Source organism: Danio rerio, chromosome 19 (genome assembly GCF_052040795.2).
Source record: "Danio rerio strain M-AB ecotype USA chromosome 19, GRCz13ab, whole genome shotgun sequence".
Taxonomy (NCBI): domain Eukaryota; kingdom Metazoa; phylum Chordata; class Actinopteri; order Cypriniformes; family Danionidae; genus Danio; species Danio rerio.
In genome coordinates this window covers 2,527,982-2,551,023 of record NC_141039.2, presented here as the reverse complement: position 1 = coordinate 2,551,023, position 23,042 = coordinate 2,527,982, and the positions used below count along the sequence as shown (strand labels likewise).

The window sequence follows — 23,042 nt, the reverse complement described above, 5'->3', positions numbered from 1 at the left end:
GATATTTCAGGCATTCGTCAGGTTTTTGTCCTCAAACTGCTCCTGTGTGTAGCACTAGCTTCTTCCACGTCTCCTCTAAAGCCTTCTGTTGTGTTTTGATGCGATTTTGACTGTGAAATAACAATCTACACTGTAAAAGTGCTGTAGAATTAAAGATGAATTGAATTGTGTTTACCTGGCCCATGTGTACGTGCTGTTGGTAGTGTTTATGCTTCTCCATGAAGTTGTGGTGTTGCTGCTGCAGGACCAGCTGTGCCAGTGTGCTCTGTGGCAGCGGGGCCGACTGTGTGCGGTTCAGAGGCCGATGCCGCGGGAGCCTGGAGCGAGAGCTGGATAATACACGATCCTTCAGCAGCATAGGAGAGGAGGACAGAACAGGAACACTACCTGTCACTACATACACAGAGAAAGAGAGAGAGAGAGAGAGAGATGAGATATTAGTTACCTAACTCTTGTGTATTGTTCAAATTGACCACCCTTTGGTTATGTTGGGGCCTGTTTTTGCCCCATTGACTTCCATTACCATCACATTTTTTAATAAGCTGCCACCGCAAAAGTTTGAGCTACCAGACCTGTTGCTAAACCAATTGGATGAGTTTTGAAGATGAAACTATCCTGGAGTGTGTCTAATCATCAATAATCAAGTCTAGTTAACGGAGTAATCCTCGTATGAAGTACGGAGCCCTGGTCTAAGTCTGGTGCCATGTACAGTATTTACCAGGTGAGATGATCCTCTGCTGTCTCTGCTCCTTCAGCAGCAGGTGTTGCAGGAGCGCTTGCTGTCCGTTGCTCACTTTAGACTCCATCGAGACTGGAGACGCAGCGGCGGCAGACAGACCTTCAACACTGCCATCCTTCAGCGCCGTCCCCGTCTGGCAGAGCACACAACAGGCAAACGCTATTAATACCATGTCAGGACTCGATGTATACAACTTCACAGTAACAAACACAGCGATGCACACCTCATCAATTCAATCTTTATTTCTATAACGCTTTTACAATTGAGATTGTGTCAAAGCTTCTGTCCAGGTAAAGAGTACATAAACTCAATCAAAAAAGTAGTCAAGTAGAGAGTAAACGTTGCTTATATTTTAAATACTCAGTACAAGTACAAAGTAGCTAAAAAAAATACTTAAAGGGTCACGAAACACCAAAACACATGTGTTGAGCTGTTGACAGTGGTATATGTGTCCCACACTGCTAAAAACACTATTAAGACACCTATATTTCACTAAAAAGTGTAAATTGGTTGTTTTTGCGTTATTTCAAGCAAATTCGTACTTCCTGTTTGAAACGAATTTTTGAAGCTGCGTCACGGTCATGAGATAATAGCGTGTATTCCAGCGTGCAGACTGGACGTCTGTGCCAGAGTGTGTCTTATTACGTCTTACAGTGTGCTGCATTAATGCATGAGTAAGGCTTGGTTCAAACCAATCAGCGCGCTCTATTGTGCAACTTCATTAATATTCATTACTGTCAGAGTGTAGACGGCAGAGACGCCACGTTGTGTTGGCAAAACAAGCGTGAAGTGTTGCTTTTATAGTTTGCTGCAGTGAAGTTTTGTTTTCATTTTCTCTCTGTGAGAGCTCAGCTGGAGTCACGTGTGGATTAACAGTGTACGCGACGCGCGACAACAATAACTTACGTGTCTAAGAAGGGCTATTGTTTACCTGAGAGCTGTTCTCATCTGCAAACGCTGAGATCCGGTTTGCTTGTAGTCTCCTCTAAATAAAGATGCGGCTCTAGTTGCTGGTGATTGTCCTGTCTCTACAGATTTGGTAAGTGAGCGACCAGTGCTCTTTGTTTATTCAGTTCGTATTTTATTCGTATCAAACAAACTATTGCACCGAGTGTAAACAAGTTAGCACTAACAGTTACAACCAAACTATAACCTCGTGTAGGATTTTGTGACCGGAATAACACACATGGCTTTCTGACGCTACCTGCCGTGTGCATCTAAGTTTCCAGGAAATGCTGAGTTTTTTTTCTCTCATTCGCCGTGCGGTATCAAACATTGCATGAAAAATACACGCTTAGAGCAGTTCCTCGAATCAAATATCACGTTTGTCGGGAGGGACATGAATGAATTCCCTGAATGAAAGAGCCAAACTACAGTTAAAGTCCAGCATTTAATAATTTGGCAAATAATTCGACTACAGATGTCCATGTAAACACAGTCACATTGTCCGCTGTGTGTGTGTGTGTGTTTTGACTCTGAAATTCAGCGCGCCCAAATAGACACTCCCACACCATGCCTCTTTTCTTCCTCCGACACTCCCCCCTAAACAGAGCTGGACACGCCCACTTTTCTGACTTTTTCCAAAGTAGAGGTGTGAAAACACCCTGCTGAAACGAGGGGGCTTCATGGCCCTTTAAGTAACAATGTTTATTTACTTGTGTACTTTACACCACTGGTGGCAGGTAATGATAAATGTTTGTTTCAAGAGTTCACACTTAGCTCATGACTTACGAAAGCTCATTTGGCATGCTGTCCCGGGAGAGAGCCCTGAGCTCAAGGCATTTCTCGAGTCAAGGGCTCCCTCCCTTTGTGGGGCTCAGGGCGATCTCAAACTCCCCCACAGCTAAGGCCAAGGTGAACTTCCTGAGAGCGAGACGACTAGTAAAAGAGACTTATGTTTAAGAGGTCTATAATGCAGAGCAATTTTTATGCTTTGGGAGAGATCTGAAACCGAAGTTGAAACTGAAACTGAAGTTTGGTGACTTGAGATGAATCGAGATCGCGATCTTTTTACGATTAATTGTGCAGCTCTAGTACTGCCTATATTATTTCACCATCTGCACACCAATATAAGTGGTTGAATGTGTGTGTCCATGGGTGGGGCTGTGTCAGTGTGGGCTGGTGTGGCTACAGGGCTGAATTTTTATCCCAGTCCGCTCTTGCCTATAGCGCATGTGTTTGGACTAAGGGTGAAACCGAAGCACCCGGAGGAAACCCACGTCTACATGGGGAGAACATGCAAACTCCACACAGAAACGCCATATGGCCCAGCCAGGACTCAAATCAATGCTAACCACTGAGTCACCGTGCTACAAAAATACAGACTTTATAACAAGATCTACTACATAAATATAAAAATAAGACTACACTGAAAACCCTAATAAGTTGACTGAGCTAAATTAATTGAGTAAACTCGTTGCCTCAATTTAATTGAGTAATGGAGTCTCCCCAAAACTTGCATGTATGAGTTTATTTAACTTGCTGGTTTTGTAGATTATACTTGAATTATTCAGTTCACCAAACTTTGTACTTAAGTACTTGAATTGTTCAGTGCACCAAACTTAGTGCTAAGTTTGCCAAACTGAATAAGGAAGCCCTTAAAGGCTGATCTTAAAGGCAAGGTTTACCAACTAGGACTTCACAATACAAACAGTTTGCAGTAGCTCCAAGGAACCATACTTCCCTCTACCACAACTGAATCTCTTCTTCATTCACCCACTCACCTATTATACATTCCAGGTGTCTGATCAGCGCCATCTAGTGCCCTGTAGTTCCATTAAAACAGTACTATATATATATATATATTTATATATATATATATATATATATATATATATATATATATATATATATATATATATATGTGTGTGTGTGTGTGTGTGTGTGTGTGTGTATATATATATATGTATATATATATATATGTATGTATATATATATATATATATATATATATATATGTGTATGTATATATATATATATATATATATATATATATATATATATATATATATATATATATGTGTGTGTGTGTGTGTGTATATATATATACATATATATATATATATATATATATGTGTATGTATATATATATATATATATATATATATATATATATATATATATATATATATATATATATATGTGTGTGTGTATATATATATATATATATATATATATATATATATATATATATATGTATGTATGTGTGTGTGTGTGTAATAATACACTATAAAATATTTTAAAATAAATTTTAAATAAAAAAATAAGTAGCCAATTATTCACATTATGATAAATAAATATATCTGAAGACATGTTTTCTGATTTAAAAAAAGATATTGTACAAAAAAGGTTGCACATATTAGAATTTAACAGTCAAGACTACATTTGTGAAAATGACCTATTTTTTTTCCAAAGGATTAATTATGATTTTGAGCTCACTACACTTGAAATCTTAAGTTTTTGCATTTTCATGGTACATAAGTTAAATTAACTCATATTTTAAGTGATACCACCAAAATGCAAAATTTTAAGTTATGTTCAGTCAACTTTACTTAATTGTTTAAGTTAAGACAACATTATGGTTTTCAGTGAAGTAGAAAAAGACTTCATGGCAACTTTAAGTAAATCAATAAGGCAAGTCTTACATTAAAAAGTCAAAACAATAACATGACTGAACATGAAGTGACGACGTGCTAAGCCAACGATGACATATGCTTTAATACATGACATATTTTCCTACTTTTAGAATCAAAAAAGTGGTGGCTTACATAACGCCTCCTGCATATGAAATATTAATATCTGCGCTCCTTTTAAAACGCATCCAGTCAGCGTTTGTGTTTGGCGTCGCCTATAAGGTGCACGTAATTACCGCTCCACGTTTAGAGCTCCCTAGTGACTCATTCGGCTATTTTAAAATGCCAAAGTGTTGAAAGTGTCCTCGTCTGCATGGTAAAAGTGATCCGTGTTTTGATTTGCTGGCATGTTACGCCGCTTTCCCAACACAATTTCTTGAAGTTTGTGTAACAGCCCGTGATGGACGATGATGCTTAACTCGCTCCCTGAAACCTGAAACCGTGCGCCGTATTTACCCAAGGGCGGGGGGTCAGAGGTCACGAGCCCGAGGGCTGTATATTAATCCAGCACAAGCACTCAGTGAAAGCACTGAATGAGATCTGCTCCTAAACCTTCTGCAAACAACAGACGTCTCTGTAAAAACACACAGCTGATCTATAAAGAGGATCGCTCTCCAGTGCATTCCTCATACAGTATTTTGTGCTTTCTCCTGCAAATAGATGCGACTCCGCGTCTCACCGTCTCCTAAAAATACAGTTTCGCAGCCCCTTGCTTTTTTCTGCGACATCTATTCATATCTGTTGCGCAGCAGAACAAGAGCTGGCGACGCTGCTTTCACATTTAATCCCAGAGGAAAAGCTCGGGAGATTTGTCTCATTTATGCATGTGCTTGTTTTAAGATGGTTCTGCAGATCTGGCAACTCATTTTAAAAAGCGATCAAATTAATGTGCAAATTGTTTGAGAATTGGTATTTTTTTGTATCCTGGTGAATGTGAACAATGTTTGACATATAGTTTGGCCAAGGTGACTCACAGTTGAGGAAACATTCAGTGATTCAACAAGAAGAGACAAAACACAAGTGCTTATTATTTAAGGAACTGTTCATGTCAGACGAGGCACACACTATTCGCACGTAACTAGATGTGTGAACATTTTGAGTCAAAGTTGATTTTTTCACACGGCAAATTAGTTTTGTCTGCATGTCAAATTTGCTTCATTTGCGCATCAAATTCGCTTCAATCACACAACAAATTCGCTTCATTCGCACGTCAAATTCGCTTTATTCGCACGTCAAATTCGCTTTTCATGTGTCATTCACTTCATTCGCACGTCAAATTCGCTTTATTCGCACGTCAAATTCGCTTTTCATGTGTCATTCACTTCATTCGCATGTCAAATTCGATCAATTTGAACGTCAAATTTGCTTTATTCGCACATCAAATTCACTTCATTCACACATAAAAATTCACTTTATTCGCACATCAAATTTGCTTCATTTGCACGTCAAATTCGCTTTATTCGCATGTCAAGTTCGCTTTTCATGTGTCATTCACTTCATTCGCACGTCAAATTCGATTAATTTGAACGTCAAATTTGCTTCATTCGCATGTCAAGTCCGTTTCATTCGCACATCAAATTCGCTTCATTTGCGCGTCAAATTCGCGTGTCAAGTTAGCTTCATTCACATTTCAAATTCGCTTCATTTGCACATCAAATTCGTGCGTCAAGTTAGCTACATTCGCATTTCAATTTTGCTTCATTTGTTTGTTTTGTTCGCACGTCAAATTTGCTTCATTCGCACGTCAAGTTTGTTTAATTTGCGCGCCAAATTCATTTCATTCGTGCGGCAAGTTAGTTTCATTTGCGCGTCAAATTTGCTTCATTCGCTCATCAAATTCGCTTCATTTGCGCGTCACATTCGCTTCATTTGCATGTCACATTTGCTTCATTTATGTGTTAAATTCGCTTATCAAGTTAGTTTTATTCGCGCATCAAATTTTCTTCATTCGCACATCAAATTCGCTTTATTTGCGCGTCACATTCGCTTCATTCGCACGTCAAATTCGCTTCATTCATGTGTCAAATTCGCTTATCAAGTTCGTTTCATTTGCACGTCAAATTTGCTTCATTCGCGTGTCACATTCGCTTCATTCGCGCATCAAATTTCATTCATTCACGCATCAAATTCCATTGATTCGTGCGTCAAACTTCATTCATTCGCGTGTCAAATTCGATTCATTCGCCTAGTAAATTTGCTTCATTTGCACGTCAAATTTGCTTCATTCGCGCGTCACATTTGCTTAGTTCGCGCATCAAATTTCATTCATTCGTGCGTCAAATTCCATTCATTCACGTGTCAAATTCGATTCATTTGCCCAGTAAATTCGCTTCATTTGCACGTCAAATTTGCTTCATTCGAAGTCAAACTTGCTTCATTCACATGTCTTTTTGTTTTTGACTGTTTGGCATAATCTAGTGTCTGAATAATGTGCAGATTAGTGTATACTCCATCAGCTGTTTTCATTCTGTCAGCTTTGTGTTTTTTTCCTGTTTGGCGCCATCTTGTGTCAGAATAATGCGCAGGTTAGTATATACTCCATCAGCTGTTTTCATTTCTGTCAACTTTATGGCTATCACTTTCTATGTTTCTACTCTTTTTATGATTTGTGAGGAAACAAAATGGCAATACTATTGTTTAAATATTTTCACCCCACCCCTAATAACTTATGCAGTAAAACTCCATTAAACTCTACAGAAATGTACACCAATCAGAGAGTTGCAGAGAGAAAAATGTGCCAAAATCGATGTTTAACTCCGCCCACTCTCATAAAGCCCCAAAAAATAATGCAATCTATAAAAAATGAAATCTCCCAGTACTTACAATGTGGTGCAGAACCACGTTAAAATAAAATAAATCGAACCAAGACTGAGTTTAAAGAGATTCGTCACACATGTCTATGATGGACAGGGACTTACGCAGATGTGGGTGTGAGCCGGGTGCAGAGCCAGCGTGAGGTTGGGGAGAGATGGAGATGTGTAGAGATTCAACAGAGACAGGGATCCATCTGTCGGCAGGACGCCTCCTTGAGACAGACAGCGCTGGAGGAGAGACAGACAGAACATCTTACATCAGCTCTTACATCATGCAGAGCCACATTAACAGTACTGCAGGATGAGTGTGTGCTCATCGGTGCTTTAAGTACATCTGAATGAGAATGTTCTCTAGGGGTTGCTAAGTTGTTGCGATAGTATTCAATGTGGTTGCTATTGCTAAGTTATAGTGATTGTTCATTTGATTATTTTACTATGTTGCCATGCTGCTTTGAATGGTTGCAAAGGTGTTTCAGAATGTTCTCTAGGGGTTGCTAGGTTGTTGCGATAGTGTTCTATGTGGTTGCTAAGTTATTGTGATTGTTTTACTGTGTTGTCATGCAGCTTTGGATGGTTGCTAAGGTGTTCTGAATGATCTTTTGGGGGTGCTAGGTTGTTGCGATCCTGTTCTGTGTGGTTGCCAAGTTATTGTGATTGTTTTTACCGTGTTGCCATGCAGCTCTAGATGGTTGCTAAGGTGTTCTGAGTGTTCTCTGGGGGTTGCTAGGCTGTTGTGATAGCGTTCTATGTGGTTGCTAATTTATTTTAATTGCTTTACTGTGTTGACATGCAGCTTTAGATGGTTGCTAAGGTGTTCTGGGAGTTCTCTTGGGGTTGCTAGGTTGTTGTGATAGTTTTCCAAGTGGTTGCTGAATTATTTTGATTGTTTTACTGTGTTGTCATGCAGCTTTGGTTGGTTACTAAGGTGTTCTGAATGTTCTCTAGAGGTTGCTAGGTTGTTGCCATAGCATTTAATGTGGTTGCTAATTTATTTTAATTGTTTGACTGTTGCCATGCAGCTTTGGATGGTTGCTAAGGTGTTTCATAACTTTCTCTAGGGGTTGCTAGGTTGTAACGATAGCATTCTATTTGGTTGCTAAGTTATTGTGATTGTTTTTACTGTGTTGCTATGCAGCTCTGGATGGTTGCCAATGTGTTTCATAATGTTCTCTAAAGGTTGCTAGGTTGGTGCGATAATCTTCTGTGTGGATGCTGTTATTGTGTTTGTTTTATTGTATTGCCATGCAGCTCTGGATGGTTGCTAAGGTATCCTGAATGTTCTTTATGGGTTGTTCTAGGTGGTTGCTAAGTTATTTTGCCTGTTTTACTGTGTTGCCATGCAGCTCTGGATAATTGCTAAGGTATTCTGAATATTCTTTATGGGTTGTTGTAGGTGGTTGCTAAGCTATTTTGCCTGTTTTACTGTGTTGCCATGCAGCTCTGGATGGTTGCTAAGGTATTCTGAATGTTATTTATGGGTTGTTCTATGTGGTTGCTAAGTTATTCTGCTTGTTCTACTGTGTTGCCATGCAGCTCTGGATGGTTGCTAAGGTATTCTGAATATGTTCTCTAAGGGTTGCTAGGTTGTTGCAATAGCGTTCTATGTGGTTGCTAAGTTATTGTGATAGTTTTTACTGTGTTGCCATGCAGCTCTGGATAGTTTCTAGGGTGTTCTGTATGTTTTTTAAAAGTTGCTAGGTTGTCGCTATAGTGCTTTATGTGGTTGCTAAGATGTTGCGAATTGTTTAAGTGTGTTGCCATGGAGCTTTGAATGGTTGCTAAGGGTGTAATGGATGTTCTGTAATTGTTGCTATAGTGTTCTATGCGGTTGCTAAGTTATTCTGATTGTTTTTACTGTGTTGTCATGCACCTCAGGATGGTTGCTAGGTTTTTGCGATAGTGTTCTTTATTGTTGCTAAGATGCAGTGATTGTTTTTCCTCTGTTGCTATGCTGTTGTCTGTGGTGTTGTAAATGTTCTCTGGTTGTGTGTGTATCACACTGATGAACAGTTAGCCGTCTCTGATGTGCGGATGAGCTCAGTGGGCTGTGTGCCTACAGGAGGAGAGGAGAGTCGGCTGGCCAGCGGCCCATGAGGAAATGCTTGGTCAGAACTTCACAGGAGAAATAAACCTCAGCATCCCAAAGCCCCTCACCCCTTCCCCAACCGCCAGCGCAGCCAGAAACCACAGCGGAAAAGAGCTGTCACAGTTAGTTCAGCACACGCACACACCTCAGACTCATGCTGCACTGATGCTCGGATGAGATTTTAAACGCTGTTTGTTTGTCAGGCTGATGGTATGAGCGCCTGGGGACGGGCTCTGAACAATACATTTAAGGGGTCGGCTCTTTCCCCTCATCGTCTGATAAGAGTAATGAAACGGTAACAGGGGTTTCAGCTTTTCGGTTTCTATGGTTCAGTTCCCAAAAATGCAATCGCAGATTCAGAAGCGCACGCAAATGCACCAAAGCCCACAGCTGCATCTGTGCTGGAGGAAACTAACCTGCTACAGGAGCTTGTGAAGAATGTCAGTGCATTCAACATAACGTTTCAAAGCATATGGTATTTATTTTGAAGAAAGAACAAATCCACTATTAAACACACACACACACACACACACACACACACACACACACACACACAATAGTACATTTAAAGCAGATGATGCTAAAATAAAGATAGTTCTGAGAAAGACGCATGCAGTTTTACCACTTGTTTTGATGCTTTGTCTTCTGGTCCATCATATTCAGATGTTTTTACTAATACATATGTACTGTTAATTATTTCTAGGCGCACACAAAATCTGCACCTAAAAGATTTCCAGGTTTTTAGCCCATCATTGAGTCGATTTATACTTATGTACATGTGTAAATATATACTTATTCAGAAATTTATGACACGCAGGTAATCACTGAGATTCCAGTGCACTTGTTGACCACCAAACTGTCATAAAGCACATGTCTGGTCTGAGCTTTCCTGACGGAGAACCGTCAGTCTATAGTGATCGATGATTGGCTCCTGTACTAGTAGGCGGGGCTTCATTCGCCATATTGGCGCTTGTTACACTTTTTCCTATTCAAAACTATATTCAGTTTTTGGAATGTTGGAAACCTGTAACCATTGACTTTCATAGTAGGAAAAACATACATTTGAAGTCAATGGTTACAGGTTTCCAACATTTTTTAAAATATCTTCTTTAGTGTTCAACAGATGAAGATGGGCGAGTAAATGGGTAGTAAAATCTTCACTTTTGTTTGAAGTATCCCTTTAAGTCAGATGCTATCAAATGATTTTTTTCAAAATTATCCTGAGAAGAGTACCTCGATTTGAGTTGTGCTGGACCGATATGATACTCCGTTCTCGTTGCTGCACAAGCCAATAGGTGAGCTCGGACCCGAGCCTGCAGGACTCTCATTGGCTGAGGAATCTAGAGTGGAAAAAAATGGAAGTGATTAAATAGGACAATTCAACCGAAAAAAAGGAACATTTACTGACTATGTACTCAAAAAAGTGCTTTGAAACACGCATTTTTTATTCGATGTATGACGTAATCTCAACTGATACATGAATAGAGGGCGGGGCATATAGTAACCCCTCCCCTTTATGAAAAAAACAGCCAATAGCTTTGTGTGTCATATGTGGTTGAGATCAATCACATCAAATGAACAGCCAATGATAAGAAGGGGGCGGGGCATGTCAGACACTAGAGAGCGTTTGATTGGTCAAAAGATTCAGTGAGAAACTAAAACATGAGGTGACGTGATAAAAATGTGGATCCATTTATGTTGAAGTGACAAAATGCAAGTTATAAATGAGGTTTTGGACCACACTAGCTTATAGATATCCTTAAAACTAACAAACTTTATTTTAATTTCATGGGACCTTTAGGTGGTTATAGATCTTTGAGTTTCTTTTTGCTGTTAAAGAAAAAAGAAGGATTTTTGAAACCGATAACCATCGACATCCATAACAGGAAATAGAAATACAATTGAAGTCAATGGTTACATGTTTTCAGCATTCTTCAAATATTTTCATTTGTGTTCAACAGAAGAAAGAAACTCAAACAGGTTTGTGACAAGTGAAGGGAGAATAAATGATGACAAATGTAATTTTTTGGCATGAACTATCCCTTTTAGAGCCAAATTTAAGAACTTGTACTGCGTGATGAAGCATAAAACAAATACAGATGAATCAATTGTATATTCTATAACTCAAATAAGCAAAGATAAGAAGTGAAAAGCGCCTGTGAAACCCTTTGTTTAATTAATGAGGCTACAAATCTCTAGTTAAAGGGACAGTTCACCCAAAGAAATTAAATTTACTCTCTATGTACTCACTTTTAAGTGGTTATAAGTCTTTATGAGTTTCTAAAGAAGAATTTTTGAAACTCTTAAACATTGACTTTCATAGGAATTATAAATACTATAGAAGTCGGTGGTTACTGGTTTTCAGCATTATTCAAATTATCTTCTTTCACGTTCAGCAGATGAAATTAACTGGGACTGGTTTGTGACACGTGAAGGGAGAGTAAATGATGACAGAAATGTAATTTTTAGAGTTGACTAGTGCTTTTAGAGCCAAAATTAAAAACTTGTACTGAGTGACTAGGTATAAAACAAATACAGATTAATCAATTGTAGAATCTATATCTGGCGCAGTAGGTAGTGCTGTCGCCTCACAGCAAGAAGGTCGCTGGGTCGCTGGTTCGAACCTCGAGTCAGTTGGCATTTCTGAGTTTGCATGTTCTCCCTGCATTCGTGTGGGTTTCCTCCGGGGGCTCCAGTTTCCCCCACAGTCCAAAGACATGCGGTACAGGTGAATAGGGTAGGCTAAATTGTTTGTAGCATACGAGTGTGTGTGTGGATGTTTTGCGGCTGGAAGGGCATCCGCTGCATAAAAACTTGCTGGATAAGTTGGCGGTTCATTCCGCTGTGGCGTCCCCGGATTAATAAAGGGACTAAGCCGACAAGAAAATTAATGAGATTCTATAAGTCAAAGCAGCAAAGCCAAGCAGTTAGAGACAGTTCACCCAAAAAAATTTACTCCCTATGGACTCACTCTTAAGTGGTTTTAAATCTTTGAGTTTCTGTAAATACAAAAGGAGATTTTTTAAAATTCAATTCAATTCAATTCAATTCAGCTTTATTTGTATAGCGCTTTTACAATGTAGATTGTGTCAAAGCAGCTTCACATAAATGGTCATAGTAACTGGAACAGTGTGGTTCAGTAACTGTAACAGTGTGGTTCAGGTTTTAGTGTTTAAGTTCAGTTCAGTTTAGCTCAGTTCAGTGTGATTTAATCATTACTGAGAGTTCAAACACTGAAGAGCCAATTCATCGATGCGTAGCTCTACCAATCCTGAACCATGCGAGGCAGTGGCGACAGCGGAGAGGGAAAAAAAACTTCACCTGATGGGAGTGAAGAAAAAAAAAATAAAAAATTTTAAAAACTGATAATCATCGACTGCCATTGTTGGGAAAAAAATACAATGAAAGTCAATGTTTACTGTTTTTTTTTTTGGCATTTTTCAAAATATCTTCTTTTGGGTTTAACAGAAGAAAGAAACTCAAACAGGTTTGTTACAAGTGAAGGGAGAGTAAATGATGACAGAAATTACATTTTGGATGTGTACTTCCCCTTTTAGAGCCAAATTTAAGAACTTATACTAAGTGACTAAGTAAAACAAGTACAAAATACTGAATTATAAGTTCTAAAACTCAAATCAGCAAAGATAAGCAGTGATATTTATAAAAAAAAAGTGCCTGTGAAATGATTTGTTTAATTGCTGAGGTTACATATCTCTAGTTAAAGGAACAGTTCACCTGAAAATGAAATTTTACTCGCACTCTTAAGTGGTTATAAATCTTTGAGTTTCTGTTAAACACAAAATAACATTTTTTGAAACTGATAACCATCGACTTCCATAATGAGAACAAAATACAGTGGAAGTCAATGGTTACTGTTGTTTTAGCATTCTTTAAAATATCTTCTTTTGTGTTTAAGGGAGAAGGAAGAAACTCAAACAGGTTTGTGACAAGTAAAGGAAGAGTAAATGATGACAGAAATTACATTTGAGCCGTGAACTAAAACTTTTAAAGCCAAATTGACGAACTTCTATTAAGTGACCATGCACAAAACAAATACAGATTAATCAATTGTAGATTCTATAACTCAGACAAAGCAGCAAAGCCAAGCACTGATATCTCCAGTAAAAGGGACAGTTCGCCCAAAAAATGAAAATGTACTCTCTATGGACTCACTCTTAAGGGGTTTTAAATCTGTTAACCAATAACTTCCAAAATTGGGGAAAAAAATACAATGGAAGTCAATGGTTACTGTTTTTTTAACATTCTTCAAAATTTCTTCTTTTGTGTTCAACAGAAGAAAGAAACTCAAACAGGTTTGTGACAAGTGGAGGAAGAGTAATGTCATTTTGGAGTGAACTATCCCCTTTAGAGCCAAATTAAAGAACTTATACTAAGTGCCTAAGTACAAATTAGTTGTAGATTCTGTCATTTGTAAAGCAGCAAAGACAAGCAGGGATTTTGGTAAAAAGGCTGTCGATCTGTCATTTAGCTGAATATTTCTGTGGTTTGCTCACCTGTTAGTTCTAGAGTTCGCTTTTTGAGCGGTGTGACGAGAACGCTGCCGTCTCTGCGGCGGATCGGACCGCTTCTCCTCTCAGAAACCTTCTGCTTAAGTCTGGAGCGCACCTTGAGATTGGGCTCAGATGCTGAGACGAGGAGAAAACAGACATGTTATGCAGATTAATTATCAATTATTAAAGTTAGAATTATTAGTCAAATTTGAGTTCTTTTACACTTTTTCCCCCAGTTCTGTTTAACGGAAAGAAGATTTTTGGAAAAATAATAGCTTTAATTAATGTCTAGCTGATTTCGTTTCTCTTTGTCATGATGACCGCACATAATATTTGACTAGATATTCTTCAATACACTAGTATTCAGCTTAAAAAGACTCAACTAGGTTAATTAGGGTAGATATTAATTAGGCAAGTCATTATATAACACTGGTTTACTGTAAACTATCCAAAACTAATATTGCTGAAGGGGGCTAATTATATTGACCTTAAAATGGCCTTAAAAATATTAAAAACTGTTTTTATTCTAGCCAAAATAAAACAAATAGGACTTTCTCCAGAAGAAAAAATACTAAAGGAAATAAGGGTTATAATGCTTTTAACTGTTTTTCATTCCAGAAGTGTTCAGAAATCATTATTTGAGGGAATAAACCTGAATTTCAATCGCAACAAATTACAAGATTTGTGAATTTTCTGAAATAAATAAATGCTGTAAATGACACTATTTTTATTCTAAATTTGGATTAAATAGTTTTAAAATTAATAATTTCTTTTGTCTTGCCACGATGACAGTACATAATATAAATACATTCATTTTCCTTCGGCTTAGTTTCTATTTCAGAGGTCGCCAGCTAGTATTATATATATTTAAAAATGTAAAAAATGCTTTTATTACAGCCAAGCTAAAAGAAATAAGACCTTCTCCTGAAAAAACAAATGTTATATGAAATGGAGAATCAAATTTTACAGGACAACAAATAAGTTTGTCTTCAACTGTATATATATATATATATAAAAAAATTTTTCTTTTTTTCTTTTTTTTTACATTAATAAAAACATGGGGAAAAAATCAATTGCTGCATGTAGAAGTGGTCTGACTGCGCGGCTCACTGAACCTGCGGAGTGAAAGTGTGGCTCTGCTCCAGCTGCACTAAGGGATTCTGGGATAAGTCCAGTTTTAATGAGGTAAGAACTCAGTTTTCATCTGGAGGACATTAAAAGCATCCAGCAGTTCTCAGTCCAGTACCTGCCAGCCTGAAGACCACAAACCCTGACGGTAGCAGTGTTTACATGACCACACAGATACGACTTACACTGAGAGAGAGAGAGAGAGTTATCTCAAGTTTATAAAGTTATCCTATTATATTACCACTAATCTATTTTTATTTTTATTCACATACTTTTATTTTTTATTAATCTTTATTTTATTTGTATTAATCTTTTTTTATTAATCTATTTCTAATTTATATTAATCTATTTTTATTTTTTAGCTATTTAAATTTTTTATTAATCTATTTTTATTTTTTATCAATCTATTTTTATGTTTATTCATCTATTTTTATTAATCTATTTTTATTTTTTATCAATCTATTTTATTTTTTAGTAATCTTTTTATTTTTATTAATCTATTTTTATTTTTTATCAATCTATTTTAGTAATCTTTTTATTTTTATTTATCTATTTTTATTTTTTATCAATCTATTTTATTTTTTAGTAATCTTTTTATTTTTATTAATCTAGTTTTATTTTTTATCAATCTATTTTATTTTTTAGTAATCTTTTTATTTTTATTAATCTATTTTTATTTTTTATCAATCTATTTTAGTAATCTTTTTATTTTTATTTATCTATTTTTATTTTTTATCAATCTATTTTATTTTTTAGTAATCTTTTTATTTTTATTAATCTATTTTTATTTTTTATCAATCTATTTTTATTGTATTTTCTTTATTTCTGCATCATATTTTATACTCATTTGTTTGCACTACTGCCCTTTTTGCACTTGTTTGTACGCAGCACTGCTGCACTGCTTTGGCAATACGAATGTACAGTTATTTGTTATGCCAATAAAGCACCTAAATGTGGAAATGTGTGAGAGAGAGAGCGAGAGAAAGAGGTTTGGCTTTAGACAAGGGGAAATCCTCACTTTCTGTCCCCTTATGACCTGCAGAGTCGCACAAAAACCCCTGGATTTTAAAGCCAACCACCTGACAGACGCCAACTACTGCTGGTCTGACTGCTGAGTGGGTATTTACACATACACACTCACACCAGGTGAACAACATCAACTAACACACTGCACAGGAAAGAAATGACAGGCAAAATAACACACCCACACACACTGTTTATTGCCAAGACGTGTTGATGAGCATACTGAATTTAATTTAAGGAGTGTTATGGTGGCTCAGTGGTTAGCACTGTTGCTTCACAGCAAGAAGGTCGCTCGTTCGAGTCCCGGCTTGATCAGTTAGCATTTCTGTCTGGAGTTTGCATGTTCTCCCCGTGTTGGCGTGGGTTTCCTCCGGGTGCTGCGATTTTGCTGTCTCTCCAAATTTTGGTAACTAAAAAACGGCACTTTCTTGATTAATAAAGTGGTAAAAAAAATCCGATCATAATGAAAAGGAAATTCAGGAGCACTTGGCAGATAAAAGAAGATTACAGCGATGGCCAAATACCGTAATTGAGTTTTTTTCTGACAAATGATGAATAAGAGCTATTAGAAAAATACCGCAACAATATTTGCCCAGCAATTAGAGGGAAGGATTTACATGTTTTTAATTGGTAGGGAAAATACGGCGAGCGGTCGGCATGTTTGCGTTTGGCTGCGTCATTAAAGGGCATTTTCAGCACAGCTCCACTCAAACTTCCTTAAACAAACACCTGTAGTGATGGAGCGTCCAGAAAACCCCTCGCGCGCACCTGTGGAGCTGTTTTTAGCTGCGGCTGTTGACCAGTTCCATATGCTAGAGAACACGCATACACACACACACACACACACACACACCATATGCTTCTGATATTAATTTAAAGCTTCAGGTCCTCATGGAGTAGAAGTGCAGAATTCAGAAAACCTTGTTTTTAGCGACACCGGTGGACATTCAGTGAACTGCATGTAGCGAGGAAATTTGTTCACCAAGTTTATTTTAGTAAAACATTTCGTTAACTAAAATAAAGTATTCACAATACATGAACTAATACTAAATTAAATGAACAACAGTGAAGGAAATACTAAGGGAAATAAAATTTTTATATATATAGTTTTTTAGATGTTTGCTCACACATTTTTTTGCAGTCTGAAGAGCGTCAAACGCACAAAAAAATCCCAGAATTACTAAATTTGGAGCTGTTTTATTGTAAATAAACAGTTAAATGTTTAGTAATGTGTTTTAAAATTATGATTAACAACAGAAAAAATAAATAGTAAACATTATCAGCAAAAACATTACCAAACAGTTCTGCTTATTAAAATTAATAGCTGTTATATTGAAATAGAATCAAGCTATCAAATCTCATAGCTGTTTCTCCACTGTAGAACTTACACATTCTGATTAAAGAGCAACGACTGAATCTCTCATTTATTTAGATGTTTTTCATTACATTAAACAAGCTGTCACTTTAAAAATGCACACATCTAACATTATAATAAAAGCATTTGACAGCTTTCCTAACTTGTTAAGCTCATTTAAGACGAAATTAGTTGTGCTTGAAAAAAAATCCACCAAGATCGACATCCTTATATGTTAATAATATTAACTATGTGTATATTTCTGTTTAAACACGCATCCAAAACCTAGACTTTCGCTCTGCCTCACTATGTCGCGCGACAGCTGACAGTCATGCACCATTATATGACTGTTTTGAGGATTGTATATGAAGGGCGACGGCATATGTATTGAAAAGGAAAGGGAATTGCGCCGTTTTTTATGTTTATTTATAAGTGTTTTCATTCCTAAACAAAGCGAAAGCACAAAAACAAACTCACTTTTAAGAGCAAGTGGCGGCCCCTTGTGGTTCGGTGGTATGGGTTGTGTATAGGGAGGCTCGGCTTTTCAGAGAAAGACTGAAAATACGGGAAAATACCTTTATGGGATAGAACTGTAAAATACGCGAGAATCCCTGGAAAATGTGAGGGTTGACAGGTATGCATGTAAATCCCTCGTGCTTCATCCACATCTGCTTACTGCACAGGCTGCAAAACACCGCCCCCCCCCGGGCCTCCATGTAATGTAATGATGGTGCGCAAAGATTGGTGATCAGTTGCAAAGTCATTTTCAACATTTTATTTCAAACTGAAATAAATATATTTTGATTATATGGTTTGGAATTTGATGTTTTATGAGATTATATACATTTTTTGCGATTATTTTGCATTTGATTAAAAAATTTGAGATTTTGTTTGTGGATTTTGCTTTTAATTCAGAGATCGCGGAATCACCAAAAATTAGGCGGTCTGAGATCATGTTAGCCTTGTGTTTGAATCTGCCACTATGCTGACACATAGGCATCAGTAGCTCCGCCCTCTTTTAAAAAAAGCACAACCTCATTTGAATTTAAAGCAACAGTCACTAAAACACCACACAATTAGGATCAAAGCCTAAAAGGGACAGTTTCAAACAGATATAAAACATTCTTTCTGTGGTATCTTGAGCTGAAACTTCACACACACACTATCTAGGGATGTCAGAGACTTATTGTACGTCCTGTAAAAACCGGCATAACAGGTCAACTTCAATAGTCATGATTGAGAGTTTGTTCCAGTAACTGATAATTGTAGGTAAAAGTGCGGCAGTATTGAAGTGTCTCTCCCGCTGTTCTCTTTCCTTCCACAAACAGAGCTGTCGCCTGCACATCACCAGCACTCAGCATCTCACTGACACTCCCCCGCCTCACGCCTGTCAATCATTCTGCAGCGAGGGTCCTGACCGAGACCCAGAACAAACACTACCTTCATGATCACACGCCACCCCCTCCGACAGACCCAATCTGAGGGCCGATCTCCCTGGACGAGGCCTCAAAGCGTCATTCAAAACCACTAAGGGGGAATCTACACACAGGGTGCTTGATGTATTGGTTCAAGCATTTTTCTTTAGCTTAGTCCCTTATTTATCAGGGGTCACCACAGCAGAATGAACCGCCAACTATTACAGCATATGTTTTATGGAGCGGATGCCCTTCCTGCAGCAACCCAGTACTGGGAAACACTCATGCCAATTTAGTTTGTTCAATTCAACGTCAATCTGTTGTCATGTTCATTCATTCATTTTCTTGTCGGCTTAGTTCCTTTATTAATCCGGGGTCACCACAGCGGAATGAACCGCCAACTAATCCAGAAAGTTTTTATGCAGCGGATGACCTTCCAGCCGCAACCCATCTCTGGGAAACATCCACACACACACTACAGACAATTTAGCCTACCCAGTTCACCTGTACCGCATGTCTTTGGACTGTGGGGGAAACCGGAGCACCCGGAGGAAACCCACGCGAAGGCAGGGAGAACATGCAAACTCCACACAGAAACGTCAACTAAGCCGAGGTTCGAACCAGCGACCTTCTTGCTGTGAGGCGACAGCACTACCTACTGCACCACTGCCTCGCCCTGTTTTCATGTTGATGTCCTCAAATTGAACTTTAGTTCGCAATGACGTAATTTCAGGTCTTGTTTTATTTCGTTTAATGTATAGCGGTGCCTTAAATGGTCGCCAGGGTGTTGCTATGCTAGCTCTTAGGTGTCCAAAAATATTTTTACTGGATTATTATTAGATTACCGAGGGTTCTGTTCTGATTTTATAGGCTCTCTCTTTTCCATCCCTTTAAATTTACCTATGTTTTCGGCGCAAATAATTACAGTCATAAAAGAAGCCAAAAATACTTTTTCTCCGGGCACAGAGAGGTGTTTTGTGTCTCGACTGACCTCTTCTGCTGATCTTTGTTCATTCTGATCTACGCCTGAAACCGGAGCCGCAGGAAGTGGCCCTGCAGACTGTCTTGTCAGCGTAGACAAATTATTCCATTGACAAAAACCCGGGCTATTTTTCTTGTACATTTTCTGTGTTGTTTTTGTATCCCCCCCCCTAACGTAGGCCTCTTTTTAAAAAGCTGTTACCTGAGTTATTGAGAGGAGATGAAAAGACGGCCTGTGGTTTGGCGTTGATCTGCGATGCACAGACCCCTGCGCTCAGGAGAAATCGCCCCCGGAGGGTTGCGGTATTCCGGCCCGCTGAGCCTCAGGACCCCCTTCCCGCTTTTTTGGCTATGCTGGAAATTCCGTGAAAACAGCGGCTGGATGAAAACCAGCTCTATTTTTGTGTTTCCTTTGAGAAGTGTTTCAGTCTTATCGTTAAGTCAGGCGTATCACCTTCCTCTGCAAACTCATCTCCAAATCAGCCTCGCAACAAGACACCTGAATATCCAGAAAATATCGTGTAGACTCAAATACGCGTTCCCGGAAAAATACGCATGTTTTCAGATGTACTTTGTGGGGTGTGTTGCAAAGTCAAGCATCACTTATACTGAGTGAAACATTACGTAAGTTTCTTCTCTTTCATTGCTTTTCTTACTTTAGCTGCGTCCCAAATGGCACACTATACACTATGCACTCATGCACTATGTACTTATGCACTTACACACTCAATAGGATAGTATATGTATGTAGTGTTGTCCCAAATGACACACTTATGTTTTTTTACTAAGCGGAAATTCAAACCGTTTCCCTAATGACGTTTGACGATGGCCAAATCAGTGAAATAAACGACCGAATTATTAAATAATACCTGCAGCGAGTATAACCGCATTCACCATCGGGAGGCGCTATAATCACTCTCGTAGGAGAATTTTGCTTTCACCATCCAAAATAAATAAAGTTATCCAACATGTGCGCCTGATAGCTCCGCCCCTTCCGCTATGTAAGCAAACCTGTGGTCGTTGAGTGCGTGAAGTGTCCATCATTACACACTTCACTTTAGCGGCTGAATGAGTGCATCATCCGGGTAATTAAAGTGCACTTATGATTTTTAGAGTTTTCAATGTGAACGCACTGCTTACACTATTTATACTAGAAAATGGCGTAGAATAGTGCATAAGTATGCGATTTGGGACACAGCTTTTGATTCATTTATTTTTTGTTTTTTGATATTTTGCTTGTTTTCATAATAATAATTCCTCACATTTATATAGCGCTTTTCTGGACACTCAAAGCACTTTACACATCCATCTCCTCATCCACCACCAGTGTGCAGCATCTACCTGGATGACGCGACAGCCAGAGCGCACACCACACACCAGCTGATTGGTGGAGAGGAGACAGAAGCTGCGTCCCAAATCGCATACTTATGCACTATTCTACGCCATTTTGTAGTATAAATAGTGTAAGTATTGCGTTCACACTGAAAATTCTAATAATAATAAGTGCACTTTAATTACCCGGATGCTGCACTCATTCAGCCGCTAAAACGAAGTGTGTAATGATGGACACTTCACGCACTCAACGACTGCAGGTTTGCTTACGTAGCGGAAGGGGCGGAGCTATCATGTTGGATAACTTTATTTATTTTGGATGGTGAAAGCAAAATTCTTCAACGAGAGTGATTATAGCCCCTCCCGATGGTGAATGCGGTTATACTCACGGCAGGTATTATTTAATAATTTGGTCGTTTATTTCACTGATTTGGCAACCGTCAAACGTCATTAGGGAATTGGTTTGAATTTCTGCTTAGTAAAACAACATTAGTGTGCCATTTGGGACGCCACTACATACATATACTATCCTTTTGAGTGTGTAAGTGCATAAGTACATAGTGCATGAGTACATAGTGTATAGTGTGCCATTTGGGACACAGCTAGAGTGATGAAACCAATTATGATATGGGGATGGTTCGGAGGCCATGATGGACCGAGGGTAAATTTGCCCAATTCATTTGGTAAATTAAACCCCTACTCTTTTTTTCGAAGGACATCCTGGGATTTTTAACAACCACAGAGAGTCGGAACCTCTGTTTAACGTTTCATCTGAAAGACAACGCTCACTGAAAAGTATAGAGTCCCCATCAATGTACTAGGGTGGTAGGACCCAGACAGACCACAGGTTGTGCGCCCCCTGCTGGTCTTACTAACACCACTTCCGGCAGCAACCTAGCTTTCCCATGTGTGGTCTCCCATGTGGTCTCCCATCCAGGCACTGACTTCAGTGGGCGAACATGTGAGACTCAATTTTCACATAATTTTTTAAAAGCAAGACAGTATTTTGTTTGTTTGTTTGTTTGTCTTGAAAATGCTTCTTGATTTGAGAACTTTTAGATATTTGTACTAGAAACAAAACTAAAAAATTGTGCTTGAAGAAATTTGTGGATGAATTCAGTTGATTAAAGTGATCAGCATCTTTATAATGTGACAGAAGTTTTAAATATAAATGCTTTACTTTCCATCAGTCAAATAATCCAAATCTAGAACCTGAAGCAGCATAACTATTTTCAGCATTGTAATAATAATAATACAATTTGTAATAATGATAATAATCAGAAATGTTTGTAGATGATCAAATTTATTTATTTATTTATTTATTTATTTATTTATTTATTTATTTATTTATTCACTTTCTTGCTCACTTATTTATTCATTTATTTATTTATTTATTTATTTATTTACGTATTTATTTGCTTGCTTACTTATTTACTTATTAATTAATTTACTTATTTATTTACTTTTATGTATTTATTTATTTACTTATTTATTTACTTTCCTATTTGTGTATTTATTTATTTACTTTATTATTTGCTTGCTTGCTTATTTATTTACTTAATTTATTTACTTTCTTATTTGTGTATTTATTTATTTACTTATTTGCTTGCTTGCTTGCTTATTTATTTACTAATTAATTAATTTACCTATTTATTTACTTTCTTATTTATGTATGTATTTACTTATTTATTTGCTTGCTTGCTTATTTATTTACCTATTTATTTATTTAGTTTCCTATTAATGTAATTATTTATTTATTTACTTATTTACTTGCTTGCTTATTTATTTACTTATTTATTTATGTATTCATTTATGTACTTATTTATTTTCTTACTTGCTTATTTATTTACTTATTTACTTATTTATTTACTTTCTTATTTATGTATTTATTTACTTATTTGTTTGTTTGCTTGCTTATTTATTTGCTTGCTTTCTTATTTACATATTTGATTATTATTTATTTACTTGCTTATTTACATTTGTTTACTTATTTATTTACTTGCTTGCTTACTATTTACTTATTATTTA

At 37.5% G+C, this 23,042-nt stretch overlaps 1 protein-coding gene and 1 long non-coding RNA gene across 4 annotated transcripts in view; one reads left to right on the top strand and one right to left on the bottom strand.

Annotated features, from left to right (window-relative positions):
• Window positions 1–23,042, bottom strand: part of LOC100332699 (histone deacetylase 9-B) — a 58,817-nt gene that overhangs the window by 4,411 nt on the left and 31,364 nt on the right. For 2 of the 3 annotated variants that reach the window (XM_087295192.2, XM_087295191.2), the window contains 5 exons: window positions 13,785–13,916; window positions 10,504–10,610; window positions 7,290–7,412; window positions 719–872; window positions 176–393 (listed from right to left, as the gene is read on the bottom strand). In XM_087295192.2, the coding sequence (XP_087151318.2) occupies window positions 176–393; window positions 719–872; window positions 7,290–7,412; window positions 10,504–10,610; window positions 13,785–13,916 (734 nt within the window). Of the gene's footprint in view, window positions 1–175; window positions 394–718; window positions 873–4,732; window positions 5,547–5,653; window positions 6,257–6,521; window positions 7,413–10,503; window positions 10,611–13,784; window positions 13,917–23,042 lie in introns of those variants that run through there. The other variant, XR_015945303.1, reaches the window with a different exon arrangement.
• LOC141378963 (uncharacterized) overlaps window positions 1–23,042 on the top strand; it is a 102,011-nt gene that overhangs the window by 55,987 nt on the left and 22,982 nt on the right. The window contains exons 2-3 of the long non-coding RNA XR_015516333.2: window positions 14,868–14,966; window positions 15,952–16,024. This is a non-coding gene — a long non-coding RNA (uncharacterized LOC141378963). The remainder of the gene's footprint in view (window positions 1–14,867; window positions 14,967–15,951; window positions 16,025–23,042) is intronic.